The sequence below is a fragment of the Euleptes europaea genome, chromosome 19 (assembly GCF_029931775.1).
Source record: "Euleptes europaea isolate rEulEur1 chromosome 19, rEulEur1.hap1, whole genome shotgun sequence".
Classification (NCBI taxonomy): Eukaryota; Metazoa; Chordata; class Lepidosauria; order Squamata; family Sphaerodactylidae; genus Euleptes; species Euleptes europaea.
Window position 1 is genome coordinate 16,033,769 of NC_079330.1, and position 17,958 is coordinate 16,051,726.

Genomic DNA, 17,958 nt, shown 5'->3' on the forward strand with positions numbered 1-17,958 from the left:
AGTGACATGCTTGGCTGGTCTGCCTGGTGCCCTATTACCTTTGCCTTGGCTGCCTGTTTTGGGGAGTGTGTGTGTGAGATGGAGTTGGCATTTTCCTGTGTGTTGCCCCTGATAATTGCCTCTCCGGAACCTGCCTCCGTACATAGTTGCTGGAGCAGGAAGCGCCGGACAATGCTGCTCTTTCAGCCGAGCGCTGACCGCTTCCATCCCTGGCGGCTCCAGGAAACCCTTGACCCTGAGAATGCTGAGTCCTATCGATTAACCTTCCGGAAAAGAGTGGGGCGGCTCTTGAACTTGAGCAGGAGGGAGGAAATCGTGCTCGAGAATTTTGCCCATACTGTCTGTTGTCGTTCCCCCCCCCCCCCCGGTCTTATGGCACCTTAAGCAGAGTGACTTCATTCAGGGCTTGCAGCTGGGCAAAGGCATCCTCAGAGGCACAGGCTTTTCAAAGCACTCTTGCTGGCTGGCAGCGCAGTTGGACTGTGAGACTTCCACTTCCTCCCTCTCCCCAGATGATAATGCTCCTTTGTGGAACGGCAAGGGAATTCTCACGTGGCATTTGAAGCAAAGGGACCTCTGTGGGTTTGGGTGAATGTCCAACTGAATCTGGTTCAAACGCACATTTAATGTGCCAGCTGGGAGTGCTGGAGGAATCATCTGGCTCGCTGGGAGGCAGGATCCTGCTTTCGGGGCCAGCATTGCAACAGATTCCTCAACACTCACGTTGCAGGTGATCATGTGCCTGGGAGATTCTGGAGGTGGAAGGTGCCATCAAGTTGAAGCCGATTTATGGTGACCATATAGGGTTTTCAAGGCAACAGATTAACAGAGATAGTTTGCTACTGCTGGCCTCTGTGTACCAAGCCTGGACTTCCTTGGGGAGGGGTTGTGGCTCAGTAGTAGAGCATCTGCTTGGCATGCAGAAGGTCCCAGGTTCAATCCTCGGCCTCTCCAGTTAATGGGATGAGGTAAGTAGGTGATGTGAAAGACCTCTGCCTGAGACCCTGGAGAGCCGCTACCGGTCTGAGTAGATACTGGTAATACTGACTTTGACGGACCAAGGGTCTGATTCAGTATAAAGCAGCTTCATGTGTTCATGTGTTCCTTGGTGATCTCCCATCCAAGTACTAACCAGGGCTGACCCTACCTAGCTTGCATTTGACCTAATACACTGCTTGATGTATCCACATCCTTAAGAGCCCAGCATACAACAGGTGAGATAGTGAAGCTAGGTTTTAACATATAAGAAGTAAAGAAATTTACAGGGAGCTTCACTGTACTAGAAGGGCTTTTAGATATTTCTTGCGGCCCGTTATGATATGATTATATTATTAGGATGTGTGATAAGTTATAATTTTATACTGACCACTGAGGAAGGCCTTTCCAGGCCGAAACGCATCTGGTCCTTTTTGGATCTCACATTGGTCAATGAAAGAATGTACATCACAGTTGTTCATGTTTGTATTTATTGAATGTGTAAGTTTTTGTCTGTACTAGGAGTTGTATGCTTTTAATCTATATGTGCACCTTGTTAAAATTTATATATTTGTAATTTTAGCATTTTTCAGCTCAACCTCTTTGGTTTGTAATCAGCATTTTGGTAGAGTTCCATTTGGTCCCCCCCTTTTTTTGGTGTTTTTCCTTGGTGATCTCCCATCCAAGTACTAACCAGGGCTGACCTTATCTAGCTTGCAAGATCTGGCAAGATTGGGGTGGCCTGGCCATCCAGGCCAGGGAGTTTTCTAGCCGTGCCTAAGTTGGATGGACTTCTGCAGGGTGTACTGTTACTTCTGCAGCACAATTGTGTTGAGGGGGTTGGCTTTCCTGCTTAGGCAAAACTGATTTGAGCCACTGAACAATTTTCCTGGATGGTGAAGGTGTTTGGGGGATCAAAGCAGGTGATGGTGGAGTACGTTGCACTTGTATGTGAATTTTAGCTTGGTTTTAATCGTTTCGGTGATGTGTTTTTGTTTGATTGTAATGTTTTCTAAGATGTGTTTTTATTGTGTACATTTGTAATCTGTTAGCTGCCTTGGTGGCCCTAATGAGGACAGAAAGGTGGGGTATCAGTTTTGGAAATAAATCAACAAACTTGTTTGACTGAAGGAGGGATTGTTTATTTCAACATTTCTCGCTTTCCCCTTGGGCATGGCTTGTTTGGCCTAGTCACAGGTATGGTTTGCTCTGCTTTTGGTAGTCGGATGTTAGAATTCCTTTAGAATGTTTGATGGTAGAAAAGATAACCATGGTGGCCCTCATAGTCCTAGCACCATGGTTTGATACTGTAATGGGATGGATGGCATGTTTGGCTCTCATTTAGCAAGGTGAAAAGTTGAGATGCTCCGTATAGCCCTGAGCTAGTCCACAGTGAAGTTTGGTTGGCTGGGAGTTTGTGGGAGGGCCCCTTTGGGGTCAGAGTTACCTGAAGGACTGTCTCCTCCCATACTATCCAGCCTGCCAGTTCGGATATGTCCCTCAAGCCCTGCTCTGTGTGCCCTCACCTTCAGAGGTGAGGCAGGGGGCTACAAGAAACAGGGCATTTTCTGTGGTGGCACCATCTTTGGAACCCCTCCCCCTTTAGGCCCATCTGGCACCTGTTTTACTTTCTTTGAGACACCAGGCCAAAACACATCTTTTTTTTTAATCTAGGTTTTTTAATTAGGGTTTTTTGATCTTATCGGCTTTTTAATGCCCTGCTTCTGTTTTATCGAATGGATAGTTCTTAACGCTGCTTGTGTCCAGTGGCTTGTGGTGATTTTAATTGTACGCTGTCTCAAGCAGGACTCTGAAGAGGCGGCTGAATAATATCCTAAGATAAATAAATTTGTGGAACTCCCCCCCCCCCCAGGAAATGTAACTGTCTTCATGAGCCAAAAGCATGTCTGTTTGTAGGAGGCCTTGGAGTGAAATTTGATGAGGTTTTAACACAGTCATTTTTTATTTTAAAAAAACTGATTTATTTTTTTTAAAGTTGTGCCTAATTACTGTTTAGCCCTGACCTGGATGGCCCAGGCTAGCCTGATCTCGTCAGATCTCAGAAGCTAAGCAGGGTCAGCCCTGGTTAGTATTTGGATGGGAGACCACCAAGGAAGACCAGGGTTGCTGTGCAGAGGAAGGCACTGGCAAACCACCTCTGTTAGTCTCTTGCCATTAAAACCCCCCAAAAGGGGTTGCCATAAGTCGGCTGCGACTTGACGGCACTTTACACACACACAATTATTGTTCAGCATCTCAGATGTTTTATTGTAGGGTTGCCAGGTCCCTCTTCGCCACCGGCGGGAGGTTTTTGGGGCAGAGCCTGAGGAGGGCGGGGTTTGGGGAGGAAAGAAATTTCAATGCCATAGAGTCCAATTGCCAAAGCAGCCATTTTCTCCAGGGGAACTGATCTCTATTGGCTGGAGATCAGTTGTAACAGCGGGAGATCTCCTGCTACTACCGTAGTTTTATTGGTAGCCTTTAATGCAGGTAAACAGAAAAACAACGTATAAGTGAAATAAATAAATGAAATATACTGGGAGGCAAAGCAACAGAGGCTCAGGATAGGAAAAGGTTCTTGAAAGGACCGCCTCCTGTGCCCGGAGCCTTCCCCGTACCCAGATTTAAAACCAGGGCTAGCAATTCCAGACACAGCAAGAATGCAAACATGTTTTTTCCTTTAGGATAGCAGCATATGGAGCCTGGAAGCGGATTGTGCTGAGTCATTCCCTTGGGGAGGGTGAAAAGTATTGCTGATAAAATGTGTGATATTTTCTGTATTGGATACACGGCACTTATTTGTCTCCTCCAGAGTGGAGACCCACGTGTAGGAAAGTTGCACCTTCAGACTGCTCAAGCAGGCTTGTCTGTCCTTGTTAGGAAATGCTCGGCTTTGTAAACGCCTCCTGCTCCACTGAATAAAGCCCCATGGAAGAGCCATTGCTAGGAGCTCTTTATGGTCTTTCAGCCACCACCTGCAGTTTGGGAGAAAGGCTGCAGCTGCTTGTAAGGCATTGTGTTGTTTCAGATTTGTAGAACATTAGATGGCCGATCCAGTCTCACACATCATCTTCCGGTGTAAACCGGGCAATGAGGGGGATGAGAGAAGGGCAGTGTTGGAATTGTTGAATCCCTTGCAGGGAAGAAAACTGAGGATATCTTAATGGGCTAAGACACTGAATGGGATTTGTCAGGACTGGTGCATTTTGCATACAGGAAGCAGCATCTGTCTACAGGCCTCAGAAGAAGAGTTGGTTTTTTATACCCGCTTTCTCTACCATAAGGAGTCTCAAAGCAGCTTACAATCACCTTCCCTTCCCACAACAAGACACCTTGTGATGTAGGTGGGGCTGAGAGAGTTCTAAGAGAACTGTGACTAGCCCAAGGTCACCCAAGAAGAAAAAGAGCTGGCTTTTTATATGCCGACTCTCTACCATTTAAAGGAGACTCAAACCAGCTTACAATCACCTTCCCTTCCCCTCCCCACAACAGACATCCTGTGAGGTAGGTGGGGCTGCGAGAGCTCTAACAGAGTTGTAACTTGCCCAAGGTCACCCAGCTGACTTCGTGTGTAGGAGTGGGGAAACAAATCCTGTTCACCAGATTAGTCTCCGTCGCTCATGTGGAGGAATGGGGAATCAAACCTGGTTCTCCAGATTGGACACCGCTCCAAGCCACCACTCTTAGCCACTATACCACATTGGCTCTCATGTGGAGGAGTAGGGAAACCAACCCAGTTCTAGCTACTAGACCATACTGGCCCTAGGTCACCCAGGAGGTTTTATGCGGAGGAGCGGGGAATCAAACCCAGTTCTCCAGATTAGAGTCCACCTTTCTTAACCACTTGACCATGCTGGCTCTCAGAGGAAATCGAGACTGGAGCAACCTCTAAACAGGGCGTGCCCTTCCTGGTCGCCAGAGACAAAGCCAGGAAACTTGTGGTTGGCCATTACGTTGCGCTGCCAGTTCTGTCAGCAGTGACACCTGACTCCCACCCCCGCTGCCTAAAGGCAGCCCATTTCACATAACGCAAACAGTGTGCATGGATAGTGACGGGGCTGTAGTTCTTCAGAAGCTTGTCCCCTCGCCCTAAAGACGTCTGGACAAACACGGAAACATCCAAACTGTATAAAGACACAAGTGACAGGGCGACAGCCGAGCTGGCACTGGTATGTCCTGGCTGGAGAAGGATCTTGGAGGCTTGGCAGCAAGGCCAGGAGCCTACCCTGTCCTCGGGCACAACTCCCAGGTTCTCCTGGAAGCCCGAGTTTTGCTTCTTCCTCTGGGGTCCCGCACGGCCGGCCCCCATCCAGGCCAGGTTAGTTCTCGGGATGACTGGCCTGCTTGACCTTCCTCAGCTCTAGCCAGTCTCCCTGGCAGTCTCATCTGATAGCTCCACCACTGTTTTGAGTCCACAGCTCTTGGCAGCAGCTGCCGAGCGTGGCAGCTGCCAGATCCTTCCCAGAAATGGATCCAGGAATTGGCAGAGCGCAGCGGACATGGGAGGCTGATGCCAGCCATTGACAGGTGCTCGGGGGTGGCGGCCATGGTGTGTCTATTGGCTGGGGGCCCCTGCCTTTCCTGCTAATGCTTCCCTTCCTTTCTCTGAGCTTTCACACACACCCCTTTCTTTCTTTCTTTTTTTCCAGACCGTCAGCATCAACAAGGCCATTAATGCTCAGGAAGTCGCCGTCAAGGAGAAACACGCCAGAAATATCCTCTCAAATGATCAGCCCTGAAGGAGGAGGCAGAGGTAGAAACTGCCAGGGGTTGAGCTTGCAACCATCTTGCTGAAGCCGAGAGCGCCTGTAATGTCTTGGCCAAGCTGAGCTGAGTTACTTGGGGGGTTGGTTGGGGGGGGAAAGTGCTGTAAAACAGGACATTCTGGGACTCAGGGCTGCTGGAAGACTTTCCCTTTGAATCCTAGATATGGGGTTGTTGTTCAGATTTTGTTGTTGTTCAGATGCTGAGTGGAATGCTCTCTGCATGTGCTCTGAAGCACCTGCTTTGAAGTTTGAACCTGGGGCCGTGGCTCAGTTTGTAGAGCATCTGCTTGGCATGCAGAAGGTCCCCAGTTCAATCCCCGGCATCTCCAGTTAAAGGGACTAGGCAGGTAGGTGATGTGAAATACCCCTTTCTGAGACCCTGGAGAGCCACTGCAGGTCTGAGTAGACAATACTGACTTTGATGGACTAAGGGTCTGATTCAGTATAAGGCAGCTTCATGAGTTCATGTGAAGTTTAATGGATTGGAGCTCAGGCAATAGAAACGGGTTCTTTGGGCCGAGCTGGCACTCGAGCTATGGCCTGTTCCCTATAATGCGGTGAGCCATCTGCAGAGAGAGAGGAAGGCTGGTTCATGCCCAAAGAGCACTAGCAAGAGGCTGAAGGGTCTGGCGTGTTCTTTCCGCTTGCTGGAGACTATGGTTCCTGCCTTCCAGGTGAGGCTCATGAGCCATTCCAAGGTGAGGGTGGTAAGCTTGGGAGGTGGTAAGCTCTCCTTCCCTGCAGGTTTTCAAGAAGAGGTTAGATGGCCATCTGTCAGCAATGCTGATTCTATGACCTTAGGCAGATCATGAGAGGGAGGCCATCTTCTGGGCATGGAGTAGGGGTCACTGGGGATGTGTGGGGGGAGGTAGTTGTGAATTTCTTGCATTGTGCAGGGGGTTGGACTAGATGACCCTGGTGGTCCCATCCAACTCTATGGTTCCATGAAAAAGACCCATTTGCAAGCCAGACTCTCAAATTCCCTTTCAGGCTCCATATGCCACATCCTTCAATAGGGGGAAAGTACCCATTAGTAGATTGGAAGGGAGTTTCTCCGTCACTCTAGCTGGTGTCAAGATGGACATTGCAGGTGCTGCTCCTTGGCTGCCCAGGCCTCACTCTCTCTCTCTCTCTGCCTGTGGGTGTCTTTTGCCTATTTTTGTCATCCCACCCCTGAGGAATCTGTGCTTCCTTTCTTTGGCGTATCAGACTTTTCCTTAGCCTGCTCCTCACCATGCATCTTGGGGACGCACCACGAGAAAGGAGCCCACACCTTCTGGTCTGTCGTGAACCGCTTGCCTCTCTCCAGCAATGCTGTACTCTGTTGGAAATTCTGCCACGTCTTCCACAAGCTCCTCCGTGATGGACATCCCAACGTAAGGCTGGCCTTTCTCTCCCTTCTTCCCAAGCCCCTGAGGTTGTATCTGAGTGAGATTCTGGGGGTGAGATGGGGTGGTGGCAGAGGATGCCGTTCTGTTGTCCTAAAGCTCCACTCCGCATACCCTGCTCGCTGGAAGTCCGTATCCAACAAGAAGTCAAAGTTGGCCATTATTTAGAGGAGGCTGGTGGCAGAGCGCTGTTGACTGAGGATGATAGATACATGTACCGAGTATTTTTGGGGGGAGGTTTTGTGCATATCTGGACTGCCAAGTGATCCACCCTGACGAATTAGTCCTGGCTAACCTTCACAAATACTGTGTTTGCTCAAAACAAGAGTAGGGTCCCCCCCTCACAAGCCATCCAAAAAAAAACCCAAAAGAGGGAGTGAACTTTGATTTTTTAAATTGTTTTTTTAAATACAAAACAAAACATACTTGCATACCCATACATACAGTATATCAAGCCTTCCAAAGGGTGCCTTAATAACAGCTGAGCAATAACAGATCATTCTTTAAAAATGATGTCATAAAAAGTTTGTTTGCTTGAAAGCATTCTTAACTAATACATATATAGGCTACTTCACAGTGGGTAGCCATGTTAGTCTGTCTGCAGTAGTAGAAAAGGGCAAGAGTCCGGTAGCACCTTAAAGACTAACAAAAATATTTTCTGGTAGGGTATGAGCTTTCGTGAGCCACAGCTCACTTCTTCAGGTATCTTCTGAAGAAGTGAGTTGTGGCTCCCGAAAGCTCATACCCTACCAGAAAATATTTTTGTTAGTCTTTAAGGTGCTACTGGACTCTTGCCCTTTTCTACTACATATATAGGCTATCATTCTTAATATATATAGGGTTAGCCAGTTTATACGTTACTAATCAAACCACCCATATACTCTACTCTTTGTTATTTTTACCAACTTTAATTCTCATTCAAGTTACAGTTATGTCCAGTAATAATTTTAAGAAAACTTATAGTGTATAATGTTTTTAGTGAGGGAGGCAGGGGGGTGTCTTAAATTTTAGATCATCCCCTCCCTTTTGAGTAAATGCAGTACTTGAGCATGGCTTTTTCTTCCCCTTCCCATAAGCAACATCCCATAATTTTCTGACCCATAGCTTGGCTACTTGAAAATTTTGCCAGTTGCTATGTCCTGGATCATACTGCCTTGGTTGCAACGCTGAGATGGTAATGTTTGGGCTAACTGCGCATGTGTGTATGCATATGCGCACACATTATAGCAGCACTACTATTTTAGGATTTGCTGGTAGTTTCTACATTGTGTTCCATAATCCTTCTCGTACTGTTGAGCATATTGTGCTGATAGTTAAAGTTTATTTAAAATACTTGGATACGACTTTTTCACAAGTGCCGAAGGTGGTTCACAGTAACAAAGTACTTAAAACAACTTCTTTAACAATGTAATCCAGCACCAAAAAACCACCCAGAACAGCAAAAGTTGAAAACAAATACTATAGTTTAAGAACATAAGAAAGGTCCTGCTGGATCAGACCAAGGCCCATCAAGTCCAGCAGTCTGTTCACACAGTGGCCAACCAGGTGCCTCTAGGAAGCTACAAACAAGACGAGTGCAGCAGCACCATTAACTAGGAGTCTTGTATTACAACATCCTAGATTTGTTGCCTCTGATATTTCAGAGATCCTAATTGCAGTTGGACTTTAAGGGCCCAATCCGCTGTGCTGTTCTCTTGAGCAAGCCTTGTTGGAATGCATGGGAGCATTGCAGAAATTCCCACAAAGTTATGCCCCTTGTTGGTCTCCTTTTGGTTTACTGCTTCAGGCACCAAATTGCCCTGTTTCTGCTTCAGAAACATCTGGCCAGTGCCTGGCCCGCAGAAGTCCATTTAGCATTTCCTGCCTCGTCCTTCAGCGAGATACAGAGACTCTGGAAGAGCTCTTGGCTTCATTGATAATCTTTGCAAACTGTGATAAATATAATTTTTTCCAACTTCCTAGGTCTGCCTTCCAGGTTCTTTCCGGCTAAGTGGTAATTTATTCGATAGAGTATATTCAGGTTAACATCCTTGAAGCAATTTTGGGTTTAAAATTGGTTTATTCCAAGCATGCATGATTTTCCCCCCGTTTTAATTTCTATTGGCATCTTTATACTGTGATGATTTCAAGGGCTGGCCCAGTGCAGACATAATTCTTAACCATGGTTCACACTAATCGTATTAACCCTGGATAAGATACTAGTTGTACCACAAGACCAATGTTGAGCTTGTTGAACTTAAGCTCTGTCCTTCGTGGGAGTGTGCAGAACACCACGGTAAGACTTGACCATGGCTTTGTAAGCAAAGAAGCTATAGAGGCAGGGAAACAATATTAAACCGTAATTTGTGAATAAAGCGCTTAATCGTGATTAGCACTAACAACAGTTTGCAGATCCACTTCAAGCCTTGCTTTAGCATCCAATCTGTAACAGTAGTTGAAGTATTCAAATGTCATGCTTTAACCATGGCTAAGGAAAACAAACCATGGCTAAGCGTTATGGCCACACAGGGGTTCTTTCCAATGACTTTCTGGGGGGTCTGATGTTGACAGTATTAGGTCCTCTGCGGATAATGTTACTTTGATTAGCCGGTTTGTTAATCAGCACTTCCAATATTCATATTCTTTCTGACGATTTGTCACGAAGGCCTCCAATGGCTGTTCTCTCATCTCCCTTCCTCTGGCAGGTCTTGAAGGATTCCGTGAGGTACAAGAGCGAGCTCAGCGACATGAGCCGCATGTGGGTGAGTGCTTGGCTGGGTCTGGAGGGAAGGAAGCTCTCTCGGCAAGGCGCCTCCGGGGCTTCCCCAGTCCTGAGCCCAGACACCAACTGGATGCCCCTGGTTTGGAATGCTTATTTGCAGCACATGCTTGCACAAACCCTGTCCATCACTGGGAGAAACTTCTTTGCCCAGGATTTTATTTTAGGTATTTTGTGTGTGTGTGTGTGTGTGTGTGTGTATACACACGCACACACACACACACACACACACACTAAAAGGTAAAGGTAGTCCCCTGTGCAAGCACTGGATCATTCCTGACCCATGGGGTGACGTCACCTCCTGATGTTTACTAGGCAGACTATGTTTATGGGGTAGTTTGCCATTGCCTTCCCCAGTCATCTACACTTTACCCCCAGCAAGCTGGGTACTCATTTAACTAACCTCGGAAGGATGGAAGGCTGAGTCAACCTTGAGACGGCTACCTAAAACCGACTTCCATCGGGATCAAACTCCGGTCATGAGCAGAGCTTTTGACTGCAGTACTGCAGTTTATCAATCTGCGTCTGCCTATGCTGAAATTAGAGCCAGCGTGGTGTAGTGGTTAAGAGCGGCGGACTCTGATCTGGGAAACCGGTTTCGGTTCCCCACTCCTCCACATGAAGCCTGCTGGGTGACCTTGGATCAGTTGCAGTTCTCTCCGAACTCTCTCAGCCCACGCAGAGGCAGGCAATGGCAAACCTCCTCCAAAGTCTCATGGCTTGAAAACCCTACGTAGTAGCCATAAGTCAGTTGTGACTTGATGGCGCGCACACACATGTTGAAATTGGAGGCAGTGAGCAGCGGGGGCTCCCAGAAACTCCCGTCTGGGCAGTGACCACACTCAGACCTGCTTAGCTTCAGCAAGGGCGCTGCTTCATGGGCAACTCTGTACTGGGGCTTGTCCTGTTGGTCCTCATAGTGCTATCTTAAAGGTACTTTGATCAGTTGTTCATATGGGAGTCAACAGGTGAGTTTGGAGGAGGGCGGAGGGTATCCACATTCCCCTACTTCCAGCGACAGGGCATAGTCTTTTGGCTATAGCAGCTGCTGCTATAAAAAGTTGCAAGCAGCCGGAAAAGAGGAAGACCCAACATGAAATGAATAGACTCAATAAAGGAAGCCACGGCCCTCAGTTTGCAAGATCTGAGCAAGGCTGTGAACGATAGGACATTTTGGAAATATTGTCGAAGGCTTTCACGGTCAGAGTTCATTGGTTCTTGTAGGTTATCCGGGCTGTGTAATTCCAAGACCACGGTTACACAGCCCGGATAACCTACAAGAACCAATTTTGGAAATAATTAATTCACAGGGTCGTTGTAGGTCGGTAGTAACTTGATGGCACTTCACACTCACGCACACACAACACAACGGCTGCAGGCTCCTGCATGCCCATGGGTGGCAATCCTGATTTTATGGGGAGGGGCTGTGGCTTAGAGGTAGAGCATCTGCTTGGCATGCAGAAGGTCCCAGGTTCAATCCCCGGCATCTCCAGTTATAGGCAAGTAGGTGATGTGAAAGACCTCTGCTTGAGACCCTGGAGAGCTGCCACTGGTCTGAGCAGACAATATGACTTTGATTGACCAAGGGTCTGATTCAGTATAAGGCAGTTTCACATGTGTTCATGTGCTGGAGATAAGCTTTGCCATCTTCCTTCCTCCGCAGGGCCACCTGAGCGAGGGCTATGGGCAGCTGTGCAGCATCTACCTCAAACTGCTGAGAACCAAGATGGAATTCCACACAAAAGTAGGTGGCTTTTCTTCCTCCTCTGTAAACCGGCAGCCCGGACTGCACAAAGGTGTGGGGGTGCTCCTTGCTGTCTTCTGAAAGTCAGACCCAAAAGAGCCTAGGAAAGATCACAAAGCAGTAGCTGGAAACCAAAGCTGGTATGCATCCAGTTAAAGGAAGAGGTGGGGATCACCTTACTATGGATTTTGTACCGTGTGGAAACTGGATGTTGCAGCTTACTGAATCACAGGACTTTCAGGTCTTGATTCTTCTTATGTGGATGAGAGAGAGAAGAACAGTCTGGACAGAATTTGGGCAACTCATGGATCTGGCTATGTTGTTTTGGAAAGGTAGTCTGTGCTGTGCTTCTTCACACTTTTAAGATGCAGTTGTCTGGCCCTTCCTTCCTTCCTTCCTTCCTTCCTTCCTTCCTTCCTTCCTTCCTTCCTTCCTTCCTTCCTTCCTTCCTTCCTTCCTTCCTTCCTTCCTTCCTTCCTTCCTTCCTTCCTTCCTTCCTTCCTTCCTTCCTTCCTTCCTTCCTTCCTTCCTTCCTTCCTTCCTTCCTTCCTTCCTTCCTTCCTTCCTTCCTTCCTTCCTTCCTTCCTTCCTTCCTTCCTTCCTTATGTTGAGATTATACCACTGACATCAGAGTCCAGGAGCTGGGCACGCCAGAGAGGAAGACTGTCTAGATCTCCTCTCCACTGTTTCCGGTGGCACTGCTGTCCTTTCAAAGGAGTCTTTTTAGGAGACAGTTACCGATTTGCTGCGTCTTGTCTGGGTCCGTTTATCCTCTAGTGTCAGACCCAGTATCGCATAGTTGCCTGTTGGAGTTACCTTCCCCTGCTCAAATTAACCTCTGAGCCTCTCTGAGTTTGGGGCCGCTCTTTTCTACTGCAAAGTTGTTTGATCAGAGTGGGAGGGAGGGGCTTTTAGCATCATGACTGCTTACCCTCTGTTTCACTGAGCCAAAGGATCTTGTGTATGCCATGGCCTCCAGCCAATGTGTTTCCTGGTACCTGCGGTGGTTTGGAGTGGTGGACTCTGATCTGGAGAACCGGGTTTGATTCCCCACTCCTCCACCAGAGTGGCGGAGGCTAATCTAGTGAACTGGATTTGTTTCCCCACTCCTACACATGGGCCAGTCACACTCTCTCAGCCCCATCTATCTCACAGGGTGTCTGTTGTAAGGAGGGGAAGGGGATTGTAAGCCGGTTTGATTCTGCCTTAAGTGGTGGAGAAAGCCGGCATATAAAAACCAACACTTCTTCTTGCTGCCCTGCCTTTCTGACCCCTCCCTTATTTTCAAGTTCCCTTCTTCTCTGTGTCCTCATTCACCCTGTTCACACTTCCTCCTTTTTTTCTCTTCCCTTTGTTGACTCCTTTTCACATTAGTTCCTTTCCCTTTCTCTGCCCTTTTTTGTCCTCTGTCCTTCACCCCAGCATGTTCCACCTCTCCAGCTGGCTTCCAGGTGTTCTCAGCGCAGTGGGAACATACAGAGGTTGCAGGCGTGGCAGTGGGATCTGTAGCAGTGGCTGGGTTGGGTGGGAGCTCCAGCCACTTTGTCCCAAACCTGGGCAGTAGCCACACCTTGAAGGGTAACAGGCTCCTGAGCATGTGGCTTGGCTTTGTTTGTCTCTGCCAGGGGCACGTGTTTGCTTGAAACTGCTTTTCCCCAGCAGTGCCACCATGAGCAGAAAGGAAGAGGGGGAAGGACCCTCGTAGCAAGAAACAGGACTGAATTTGAGAAGAGCTGGAGGAGGATTTTACTAAATGAAAATGTGGAGGGGTGGAGTGGAAACGTCAGGTTTCATAGGGGGCTGAGAAAACGTTCAGGTGATAGCATAATTGTCCAAGCTTATGAATAGTTATCCGACTGAAAGAAATTGTGATGGGTGGTCTTTGTTACCAACTGCAATACTGCAGGATCAGGAAATCTGATAGGAGAACTCACTTGAGGTCAATAATAGGCGCCTGTAGGATTGTACAATGGATTTTGTTTGGGAGCCTTAGAGGTGGGTAAGGGAGGAGTTTCCCCAGCTGACACCAAAGAAATATAAATCCTCCTATTTGTTTGAAAAATAAATACGTTGGAGGGGAGGGCCAGGGTCTCTGTGCCCTGTTTGGTTGGCCCTCCAGGGCAACTGGTTGGCTGCTGTGTTAAACTGGATGCTGGCCTAAATGGACCAGTGGTCTGATCCAGCAGGGCTGTTCTCAGGGGGGTGTTTAATGTGCCAATTCCCCCCCTTTTTTTACTGGTAATTTTTTTTTTTTACACAAGGGAGCATTTGGGAATGACCTTCCTCCCCACACACAGTCTAAACTGGTGCAGTCCAGTTTATACCCTCAGGATTCTGTCATCTCATTTTGCTGTCTGTGTAGAGATAGCCTAGTGGGGCAGGCAATACTTGCCAGCCTCCAGGTGAGACCTGGCGGTCTCCCAAAATTACAGCCGATCTCCATACTGCACAGATCAGTTCCCCTGGAGAAAATGGCTGCTTTGGAGGATGGACTCTGGCATTATACCCTGCTGAAGGTCCCTCTTCTCTCCAAACCTTGACCTTCCCAGGGGTCCTCCCCCGAATCTCCAGGAATATTCCAACCCAGAGTTGGCAGTCTTAGGGCATTCGTTCTGCTTTAGTCACAGATTCCTGTTTCCTTACCTCCACAACTGGGAAGGCAAATGGAGTCTGGTGTCCCTTCATGTCCTTGGTCCACCCAAGTTAGCAGAACAAGAGATCTGTGAGCACACGCTAAAAAATGAGGGTAGGGCCAAATGGCCATGAGCTGGGGACGGAGGGCCACTTGTGCGTGTAACTGCTTCACTCATACACAGAGTACATTACTGGGTCAGGTCAGTGCACGATGATGTGGCTTTTGGGTTTTCCTTGCTTGTCCGTCATCGTCGCTGACTTGAAACTCCGTCTGAAACAGACCTTTGCGAGCTCTTCCTCCCAGACTTTGTGTTGGAGCCCAAGTTGTGATTGGCTTATGGCCGGGTAGTTTGTCTCGGCTGCGTCCCGTTCGGGAGCGATTGAACTGAAAACGGCGAGTATTTATAGAATGGAATCTGGGCAGCTTGTTGTGTGTTCTGGACCAGGAAGCTCAGCTCTGAGCCCCGAGGCAAGCGCTTCTCAGGCCACTGGTTGGAAGGCCAAAAGTATGTGTCTAATAAACAAGCTGACTGCAGCTTCTGCTAGCGAAAGAGAACCTACATCCACTCCTGTGGATGAAGGATGCCTGAGAAGAACAGGGGGGGAAATACTTCTGTTGACTAATGATAGGGGAACGGCTGCTTCTGAAGCTCCGGCCAAGCATCACCACACCACTGCCAAGTTTCAGGATTAATTTAGCCAGTCTTCTGATATCCTATTTTCTTAAAGCCCCCTTTTCCAGGGATAACTTTGTAACCTTCATTCATGTTGTATCGTTTCTGGGTCAGGGGTTTATTATGTGAGCACCTGCAAATAACAAATAAATGCTTCCCCCCTTTCCTGGATTTTAAAATGGACTGTAGAGGGGGATACCATCTTAAATGAAAGGGGGGGTGGAGAAGGAGAGGACGAGGCTTCCCCATGGTATACATCCATCTGCCCAGTGAGGTGATGAAGCATTCCTGAGCCTCGGTGGGGAAAAACTGTCTCTGGCTGCCGTCCCAGAAATCCGCGACATCCTCCTTATCCCCATTGGGCATCTGTACTCCTGTGAGTCCTGAGAATCATAGAATCATAGAGTTGGAAGGGACCACCTGGGTCATCTAGTCCAATCCCCTGCACAATGCAGGGAATTCACAACTACCTCCCCCCCACACACCCAGAGCCCAGAAGATGGCCAAGATGCCCTCCCTCTTAGCTCTGCCTAAGGTCATAGAATCAGCGTTGCTGACAGATGGTCATCTAGCCTCTGCTTAAAAACCTCCAGGGAAGGAGAGCCCTACATCTCCCGAGGAAGCCTGTTCCACTGAGGAACCGCTCTAACTGTTAGGAAATTCTTCCTAATGTCTAGACAGAAACTCTTTTGATTTAATTTCAGCCCGTTGGTTCTGGTCTGACATGGGGCAACAGAAAACAACTCAGCCCCATCCTCTATAAGAGTGGTGGTTTGGAGCGATGGACCTGGAGAACCGGGTTTGATTCCCCACTCCTCCACAGGAGCGGCGTTCTCTAATCTGGTGAACTGGATTTGGTTTTCCCACTCCTCTACATGAAGCCACTGGGTGACCTTGGGCTAGTCATAGCTCTCTTAGAGCTCTCTCAGCCCCAGCTACCTCACAGGGTGTCTGTTGTGTGGGAGGGGAAGGTGATTGTAAGCCGGTTTGATTATCCCTTAAGTGGTAGAGAAAGTCTGCATATAAAAACCAACTCTTCTTCTTCTCTCCCCCCCCCCACCCAAGAATCCCAGGTTCCCTGGAAACCTCCAGATGTCAGACAGGCAACTCGACGAGACGGGCGAGAACGATGTTAATAATTTGTAAGTGTCGTTGGCAGGTGGCAGCATTTGCAGAGGGCTCGAGGGTCTGTCATGACCCCTTGTTTCTGGCAGCATCTGTGTTACTTATTTATTTGAAAGGCTTTTTGGGGGGGGGGGAAAGAGGTTGCTTTCCACCATGTATAGCTCTCAAGAGTTTCCTCCTCATTGAAATTACAAATTAGCAACATCCACCTACAGAGCAGTTCAACAGATGCTTCAGTGTCTTCTCCTCAGTTCTTGGAGCCTTCTGCTGCTGTGGTTCTATTGGTTGTTCCTCCTTTGCGGGTAAAAATTCCCTCTCTCCATCCCCCAGAAATAGTTTGCCAGACTTTCCTTTGGCAGCCAGAGCCTGCCAGTCTCTGTGGGGGAGGACTTCTTCCTCTGCTCCAGCATGCGGGGGGGTGGAAGATGTCTGGCTGCTGCCTCCCCCTCTCTTGGATGATCTCAGCATTTCTGGCTAACGGCTGTAGGGCGGCGTACCTGGCCTGACCTCAAGATAGGAGCATAGATCAAGGTAGATGAAGGGCATGGGTGGTCCCACCTTTCAAGGTGACAAGAAGGAATCAAAAGTAGGAAGGCTGTTAGCTCTATTGCCAGCTCTCCTTTTCATTAGTGCTTTGCTGGGTCTCCCCGTGCTGGGGAGGGGCCATGGCTCAGTGGTAGAGCATCTGCTTGGCATGCAGAAGGTCACAGGTTCCATCCTCGGCATCTCCAGTTAAAGGGACTAGGCGAGTAGGTGATGTGAAAGAACTATGCCTGAAACCCTGGAGAGCCGCTGCCGGTCTGAGTAGACAATGCTGATCTTGATGTTACATTGTGTTTATGTTTGCGGAGGGGCCGTGGCTCAGTGGTAGAGCATCTGCTTGGCATGCAGAAGGTCACAGGTTCCATCCTCGGCATCTCCAGTTAAAGGGACCAGGCAAGTAGGTGATGTGAAAGACCTCTGCCTGATACCCTGGAGAGCCACTGCCGGTCTGAGTAGACAATACTGACTTCGATGGACCGAGGGTCTGGTTCAGTATAAGGCAGCTCATGTGTTCATGTGTTTAATGAAGCACAGGGGGCTGTTTGCTCGCACATTGGCGATACCACAAATTTATTGGGGGTGTGTGTGATCCAGCTGGTCTTGTAGACCTTACTCCACTCTTTCTCTCGTAGTTTCCAGCTCACTGTGGAGATGTTTGATTACCTGGAGTGTGAACTGAACCTCTTCCAGACAGGTAAAGCTCTGTGCCAGGAGCGGTGGGTGCTTCTGTAACGCATTAGCCAAGGAGGAGTTCCTTATTGTCCCTGCCATTCATACACTGTTGATGGGGCTCCCCATTCCCCATCCCCCGCCCCAGAAACAGAAAATTTCCAGGGAAGCCAGAGGGTATCTTGGCATTCTCTCTGTTCTCTTTTGTAGAGACTACATTACCACTGTAGGGGACAGATATACATTCTGGGTAGAGGTGGTGGCAGCCAAAGCATAAGAAAATCCCTTCATTTGCGCTTGGATGAGCAGCTCTTTGATCTAGCTCCAGGCCACAGAAGCAGCGCCTGCTCATTTTCAAAGGCTGTGGAATGAGGGTGTCAGTTTTGGGGGGTGTGGTCTGGTGAAGGCAACCTAGCCCCCAGGCTGCAGGAAGGGAGGGACCGTGGGCAACGGATCTCATCTTTCCATCCACTCCTACATGGTATATGCCCTTTCCAGTGGCTTTCCGAGGCATACTGGCTGTTTTCAGGCTGGCATGGGATCTCCCTCTGGCCTTTTACAGACTTCCACCTTCCCGTGCTCCCTTGCTGATGTCGCTTGCTAGGGTGGCAGGTCTGACGCCGTAAGGAGCAGAGCCCATTCCACTTTTCATTTCTCTTGCTGGCACAAAGGCTGCCCAGCC

At 48.6% G+C, this 17,958-nt stretch overlaps 1 protein-coding gene across 2 annotated transcripts in view; it reads left to right on the plus strand.

Moving 5' to 3' along the window:
* HIP1 (huntingtin interacting protein 1) overlaps positions 1 to 17,958 on the plus strand; it is an 82,413-nt gene that overhangs the window by 36,464 nt on the left and 27,991 nt on the right. For both annotated transcript variants that reach the window (XM_056865072.1, XM_056865073.1), the window contains exons 2-7: positions 5,625 to 5,688; positions 6,975 to 7,117; positions 9,814 to 9,870; positions 11,551 to 11,631; positions 16,005 to 16,081; positions 17,240 to 17,301. In XM_056865072.1, coding sequence (XP_056721050.1) covers positions 5,625 to 5,688; positions 6,975 to 7,117; positions 9,814 to 9,870; positions 11,551 to 11,631; positions 16,005 to 16,081; positions 17,240 to 17,301 — 484 coding nt within the window. The remainder of the gene's footprint in view (positions 1 to 5,624; positions 5,689 to 6,974; positions 7,118 to 9,813; positions 9,871 to 11,550; positions 11,632 to 16,004; positions 16,082 to 17,239; positions 17,302 to 17,958) is intronic.